The 7,500-nt window shown below is 55.2% G+C and overlaps 1 protein-coding gene across 1 annotated transcript; it reads right to left on the bottom strand.

Moving 5' to 3' along the window:
- Positions 1-6,121: 6,121 nt before the first annotated feature.
- Positions 6,122-7,337, bottom strand: PDXP (pyridoxal phosphatase). The gene is made up of 2 exons (XM_074168979.1): positions 6,752-7,337; positions 6,122-6,447 (listed from the first exon to the last, which is right to left on the bottom strand). The coding sequence occupies exons 1-2, from the start codon at positions 7,335-7,337 to the stop codon at positions 6,122-6,124; spliced, it is 912 nt and encodes a 303-aa protein (XP_074025080.1).
- Positions 7,338-7,500: the final 163 nt, after the last annotated feature.

Below are 7,500 nucleotides of genomic sequence, written 5' to 3'. Positions count from 1 at the left end.
CGCACAATTCCCAGGCAGGCAAAGTCCAACAACCCAGCGGCAGTTCCTGGACGTGTATAGCCACGCAAGTCTTCTGGGCTGCCTGGCGAGTTTGCTGGGGTCAGAGTCCGTAAAGTGAACGAGGCAGCAATAAGGAAGGAAAAAAATGGATAATGACATGGGAATGGCAAAGGAGTACCTGAAAGCCCGTGTTATGGGGGGAGGGGGGGCAATGCTTTGTGTAAGGAGAGAGGAGAGGGAAGCTATGCTGCAGAGGAGGGACTTCTACCCACACCGATGCTGGAGGAAGAGCAAACGCTGGCTGCCTCCCCAGGGCAGGCAGTAACAGGCTGCTGCTCCTCGCCTTCTCCTCCTCCTCCTCCCTGCTCCAGCTGCTGCGGGACAGGGTGGCGCCAAGGGTGCCTGCCTTGGCAAGGGGGGACTCTCACATCAGGTTGGGCAAGTATCGAGCGAGTTCCTAGGATCATGATCCTTTCTTGGCTCTGGAGGCACTTTCCCATGCAAAAAATCCTCCTCTGTCCTGCCAGTCCCAACACCTTCCAGATCCTCCCAGGTCTCTTACCATGTCATGTGGCTGAACATTAACAACTTAACAGCCAGGATGATCATTAGTTCCTCATATTAAAGGCATCTACTCACCAACTAGTATCTTTGGGCCCATTTGTTGTCTTCCTAAAGCATCAGTCACTTGACGAACTTGATAAATTTCTATGATGAAATGGCTGGCTTGGTGGATGAGGGGAAAGCAGTGGACATTGTCTGCCCTGACTTCAATAAGGCCTTTGACACTGTCTTCCATAAGATCCTCATACAGAAGCCAATGGACGTGTGGGCTGGGTGAGGAAACAGCGAAGCAGACTGAAAACTGGCTGAATGGCCAGGCCCAGAGGGTGGTGATCAGTGGCATAAAGTCTAGCTGGAGGCCAGTAACTAGTGTACCTCAGGGGTAAATACTGGGTCAGATCCTGTTTAGCATCTTCATTAATGATCTGGATGATGAGGCAGAGTGTACCCTCAGAAAGTCTGCTGATGACACAAATCTGGGAGGAATGGCTGATACACCAGAGAGTTGTGCTGCCATCCAGAAGGACCTTGACAAGGTGGAGAAATGGGCTGGCAGGAACCTTGTGAAGTTCAACAAGGAGAAGTGCAAAGTCCTGCACCTGTGAAGGAATAACCCCAGGCACCAGTAAATGCTGGGGACCACCCAGCTGGAAAGCAGCTTGGCAGAAAAGGACCTGGATTCTTGTTGGACACCAAATTGAACACAAACCAGCAACGTGCCCTTGCAGCAAAGGACGCTAACAGTATCCTGGACTGCCTTGGGATGGGTGTTGCCGGCAGGTGAAGGGAGGTGATCCTTCCTCTCTACTCAGCACTGGTGAGGCCACACCTGGAGTGCTCTCTCCAATTCCGGGCTCCCCAGTACAAGAGAGACAGGGACATACTGGAGAGAGTCCAGGGAAGGGTCACAAAGATGATTAAGGGACTGCAGCATCTATTCTATGAGGAAAGGCTGAGAGTGCTGGGACTTTTCAGCTTGGAGAAAAGAAGGCTCAGGGGGAACCTTGTTAATGTGTATAAATACCTGAAGGGAGGTTGCAAAGAAGATAGAGCAAGGGTCTTCTCAGTAGTGTCCAGCAACAGGACCAGAGGCAATGGGCACAAACTAAAACACAAGAGGGTCTCTCTGAACATCAGGAAACACTTTTTTACTGTGAGGGTGACTGAGCACTGGCCCAGCTGCCCAGAGAAGCTGTGGAGTCTCCATCCTCAGAGACAGTCAAAAGCCACCTGCACATGGTCCTGGGCTGTTGGCACAGGGAGCACTGTTTGAGCAGGTGGGTTGGACCAGGTGACCTCTGGAGGTCCCTTCCAACCTCGACCATTCTGTTAAGGGGAATGAAGCAGTATGCTTGAGAAGGAACATAGGAAGCACCTGTGTCCTGGTTTCAGCTAGGATAGAGTTAATTTTCTTTCTAGTAGCTGCTGTGTTTTGGATTCGGTATGAGAAAAATGTTGAGGAATGCTGATAACACATACTGTTTTACTTGTTGCTAGGTGATATTTACACTAGTCAGGGACTTTTTCAGCTTCCCATGGAAGCTAAGAGGGAGCATAGGCAGGACAAGCTGGACAAAAGTAATATTCCATACCATGGACATCATGCTCAGTATATGGGGCATGGCTCCATACCATAGACATCATGTTCAGTACATTTGGCTCCCAAGAGCCAGAAAGACTTCTCGCAGCTCTGCCTCCTCCATCCATCCGTGCCTAAGGATGGATGGAGTCCAGGAGGCAAGATGAAGTTGCCTCTCCCCCAGCCAGGGGAACACAGGCGTTCCTAGCCTTTCCCTGGGCCTTGCCCAGAGCAGGCGATGCTCAGCAGGTTGCTGCTGACATCATCCAGGCAGTGGTTGCCACAGTAACCTCACTTACGGATGAAGGATACCAGGTTCCTGGGGTAACGGATCGACTGCCACCCGCCTGAGTGTTGTCTCTATTGCATGGCAGGAAAGGACGATGCGGTTTTCTGAAGGTGAGAAAATAAATACCCTTCCCTACACTACACCAAGCCAGGCTTCCCATCTGCTCCAGCCTCCCGTGCGCTGCCTCAGCTCCACTCTCCACAGCCCTGTGCTCTCTGGCAACTGCACTGCTTCCTTGAACACTCAACCCAAGAAGAAAAACTGCTTTAGACAAGAAGAAATCAGCCTACCCAGGCAGGAGCCATCACTTTTTTCAGTTTCAACAGCAGACGTGCTCTGCAGTCCCACCAGACCCACCCCGGAGGGAACCAAGGCCTGACCCCCACGAGGATCAGAGACCCCTTAGTGTCAGGGGTTGAACAGATGTCTGAAGGGCTTGGATGGAGAACTCGCTGTCCCTCAGGGACCCTTCCAGTCTAGTTTTCTAATAAGACCTGCTCATGCTCACCTTCATTATGCGCAGGAGTGATAGCAGCAGAGGAAGGCCACACAAAACCAAAACCTGGCAGACCTGATGGACCCCTGTAGTGCTGTTCTCATCCCCATTCAAAGCAAGAGCAGCCCACGGCTAAAGGCAACACCTATCCCTCTGCTTCCGTTGCAGGGGAGAGGAAGCATTTACAGGACACGGGTCACCCCTGCCTGGTGCCCTCAGCTACATGAAGAACCAAGGAAAGGCCAGGTAAAGCCTATTTCCCTTCTGCTCCAAGTCCACCTCTGCTTCATAGCAAAGCCCTCAGGGAGAGATGCAAATCAAAAAGAACTTACACTGTCATAAGACACAGCGATCAGTCATCGCCTCTGCTGAGCTCTGCTTTCAGCAGCAGCCATGTGAAAAAAACATACTTTGCAGGCTCACCATTGGGGATCCAAAGGACAAACTCCAAAGTCTCTTTGGAGAGGGCCCAACACAGGCTGTAACGCTCTGATGAGCTACTGCATTCCCTTCTGTTTCCCAGCATGCCAACCTGGGAGACCACAGCCTCCAACCTCCCATCTGCCAGTTGGGAAAGCTAGAAAGGACAGAGCAAACAAGGCAGAGAGCACAAGAAGCATTCACCCTCAAAGCACCCTAGAAATAAAGGGGGCATCTCCTGGTGATGTTCTTGCTGTGCCCTGTCTCCTCTGTAGTCAGCCTATGCAATTTGCGGCTGCAATTTGAGCATTCCCAGCTGTGGCCCCAAGTCACAGCGAAAGCGCTCAAAAATAAATGAGGGTCTGGGTATCTCTGGTTAGGCAGATGGAGTTGGCAGACACATTAAGTCTTGGTCTTGCCTCTGCTTGATGATGCAAGTGTTGGTCAGGCTCTCATTAAGGGAGTACCGGTCCTCTGATTGTCTAATTGGAGATGGGAAAGACAAAAGGGAGAGACCTGACACATACAAAAGGGGCTGATTAAGATGCCAGGCAGTCTTTAGGAAGCTCTTTTTATGTTCTTTTGTTTTGGAGGGCTGTTTTCTAAGTTATTTTGGAAGGGGGCAGGGGAAGACACTCAGCACCTGGAATTATCCCAGGGCCAGTAAGTTGCATCTAGTTCTGCCACGTGAGCTGACACAGCACTAACTTATACCGAGGCTGGTTATTCAGCTGAACAGCTGATCTCTCAGGTGGGAGATGCAATGCTTGGTTACCACCACCGTTATAGACAGGGGTCTGACAGACAAAGGGAAGGATTTGGCTTCCATATGAGCAAGGGAGGCAAAACACATTCAAGAGATTTCAAACACTCTTCTTATCCAATCTGTTTTCTCCCTCCTGCCCCGGACCACAGCCAAACTCAGGGAGAGGACGCAGGGCATGGCAAACTACAGTCCAGTGAAGGTCACCTCCAGGGGTACCATGACACCCACCTCCCCTTCACTCAAAGCTTAGCATAGTCAAGAAGGGTCACAGCAAAACCTTATCTGGGCAGTTCTCAGCACTCTGCAAGCTACATGTGGGAGATAGAGATGGCACCTCACCCCTGCCCTAGCAGAGCATGACACCGCGGTGCAGGGCCACACAGATCATTGGGCTCTACCTGATTAGCAGCGGGCAGACATCAGGTGCAGCACAAGAAGTCACCACTCCCCAGCAAAGAATCACCCATGCTGTGAAATGGAAAGGTAGCTGGCAAAGATTGCATCGCTCACTGTTCCAATTCACCTGGCTGGACCCTGCGCCTCATGCCATAACCCCACCGGCCACCTCTACCCTCAACTCCAGTTCCGAGACCCCAGTAAAGAGAGAACAGCAACCAGCAGCAGGCTCTGTCCACAAGACATTGTCCACCCCTCTCTTGTCTACCCAGCAGCACCCCCTTGAGTGAGAAAAGGTCTTGCCATGTCCTCATCTAAAGATACCCGGGCCATTCTCATCTTGATGGGACCACAGGCAAAAAAAGGAGGCTGTTTCCAGCCTACGCTCACACTTTATTATATACAGACACATGGTGAGTGTAAGAACATCAACATGGGACATGGACAGTAAGGGAGGCCCAAAGGCACTACCCCCTGTCCCCTTGGTGCAACCAGTCAGCATAGTTTATACAAATAATACAGTATCTGAACAATAAATAAGTTTGATAAATAAGATCAAGAAATTAAAAAAAAAAAAAAACAAAACGTAGAAAGACAAAGCAGCAAGGAATGATTTTGAGGGCTGCGACACATTCACAGCAGTGACAACACCACCAACATCTCACCTGCACACCAGCAGCTGGAGCACAGACTCCCATCAGCGCTTTTCTCTCACCATACTATGGCAAAATCCACTGAGGAGGGGGAAGCGGGGAGAGTCATACAGTTCACTACTGCTGTGCTGTCGTGGTCTAGGAGCCCTCTCTCCTTCACAAGACCCTTCGGAAAGGGTGCTTGAAAACAAGCTACAACCGCAGACCCACCGTGTGCACTCACAGCTTGTCTGTTTGGCACAAAAAAATCCCACCCTCAGACCTGTCCCTTCTCTTTCTGTAGTCCTTCAGATGGACACTGGCACAGTTATTAACTGAGTCGGGGCAGGGGGTGGCAGGGGAAACATCTCTAAGGAACAGGGGAGAGAAGATATCAGGCGATGCTCCCTTTCACTCGTGGGAGGCAGCGATGCTCTCATTCATCGCTCCAGAGTTCTGGCACTCTCCTTCCACACACCCTGGCACCGATGGAGACTGGGTGGGTGACAACACCAGCCTGTCCCCTGACAAGGAGGGGTTTACCACAAAGACTGCAGGGATGCAGCTCAGAATTTGAGAGTTACGAGTGAAGGGACAGCAGTAAAAGGCCGCCACTGGTTATCTAAGAGAAAAATAATAAGACAGCCGGTCCCTAACCCCTGCAGGGGGAGAGGCCGCATGGACACACTGATTTGACCCCCCTGTCAGCCTCAAGGCCTCCAGCTCTCTCCCACAGATGCTGGCAGCTGGCATATGAGGGAGAGAGGACTCTGTCCATTATGGATAGCTCTCAGCAGAAAGGAGATAACTTGAATCCTGCTCCCTCCTGCCAACCCCCCACCCCATTTTGCCCCTGAAGAAGGGCGTTGGAATGTGAAGAAACCAGGAATTGAGGGAATAGGGCAGCGGGAGAGAAATGGGAACAGATGGAGATCTGGGATGGGGAACCCGACCCCTCTGCCCTCACATGTACAGACTGCTACTCATCCAGGCCCGGTATCAAGTCTGCAATGCTGTCCACATAGTAATTGGGCACCAGATCCTTGGCAGCAGCGCTGTCGCTGGCCATGTAGGCCTGCGCCTCTTCCAGGCGGGAGACACCTGTCAGGGTGAGGATGGTGGAGAGGCCGCAGTTCTTGCCGAAGAGGATATCTGTCTCCAGACGGTCTCCCACCATGAGGGTGCGGGACGGGTCCACGCCGAAACGCTCCACGATGCAATCAAACATGTAGGTGTTCGGCTTCCCCACCACCAGCGCCTTGCGGCCCGAAGCTGTTTCCACCGCCGCTGTGAGGCTGCCAGTCCCTGGAGGGGAGGGAAGGAAGGAGGAGAAAATGAAGTAGCTGTGGGCTAGCGGGGTGTCGACTGTGGGCAGCTCAGCGCCCTGGGTCCCACCAGAGGATGAGCAAGCTGGGTGCTGGCAACATGTCTTGGGGAGCTGGCAGGGATGCGTGAGGGGAGCCCTGCCCGTCCTGATGCTCGGAGAAACACCTCACCCAGGCCTGGGACAGTAAACCCCAACGAGGCCAACCCCACCACTAGCACCCCTACCGGCCTCGGCCCGCCCTGTCCCTCCCCCGGGGCAGCAGGGAAAGGGACGCGGGCTCACCGGGGGTGCGCTGGCCGTCGCTGAGCGGGTGCCAGGGGTCGGGGTCGGTAGCCACCAGGAGGCACTGCGGGTCGCGCAGGTAGCCGCAGGCCTGCGCCAGCTTGGCGAAGGTGAACTGGTCGTCGTAGCCCACCAGGACGGCCCGCACCGGCTCGGCGGGACCGGTGGCCGGCTCGCCCTCGCCGGCCAGGCGCAGGCCGGCGTCGCGCACCTCGCCGCGCAGCCCTTCGCCGCCCAGCACGAAGACGCGGCCGCCCCCGTTTCCCCCGTCCCCCCCGCCGCCGAGGAGGCGCTGGCGGAGGAAGAGCGCGGAGCAGAGCGCGGAGCTGAAGACGTGCTCGGCGCGGACGCCGCGGAAGCCCAGGCGGCTGAAGCGCCGCTCCAGCTCGGCCACGGAGCGGCGGCTGTTGTTGCTGACGAAGAGGGCGGCCTTGCCGCTGCGCCGCAGCCGCTCCAGCAGCTCCGGGGCGCCGGGGACGGCGCGCTCGCCCGCCCACAGCACGCCGTCGCAGTCGAAGAGCAGCCCCTGCGCCGGGCCCAGCACCTCCCGCAGCCCCGCGCCGCTCAGCCGCCGGCAGCTCGCCATGCCGCCGCCGCCGCTGCAGCCCTCCCGGCCGCCGGCCTCCCGCCCCGCCCCGGCCGCTCCGCCAATCACCGCCCGCCGCCCGCCCGCCGCCCGCCCGCCGCCACCAATGGGAGGCGGGGAGGGCGCCGAGTGGCAGCCGCGCTGCCCTGTCGCCCTGGAGGGG

Source organism: Numenius arquata, chromosome 2, assembly GCF_964106895.1.
Source record: "Numenius arquata chromosome 2, bNumArq3.hap1.1, whole genome shotgun sequence".
Classification (NCBI taxonomy): domain Eukaryota; kingdom Metazoa; phylum Chordata; class Aves; order Charadriiformes; family Scolopacidae; genus Numenius; species Numenius arquata.
This window is presented reverse-complemented; position numbering and strand designations above follow the sequence as displayed.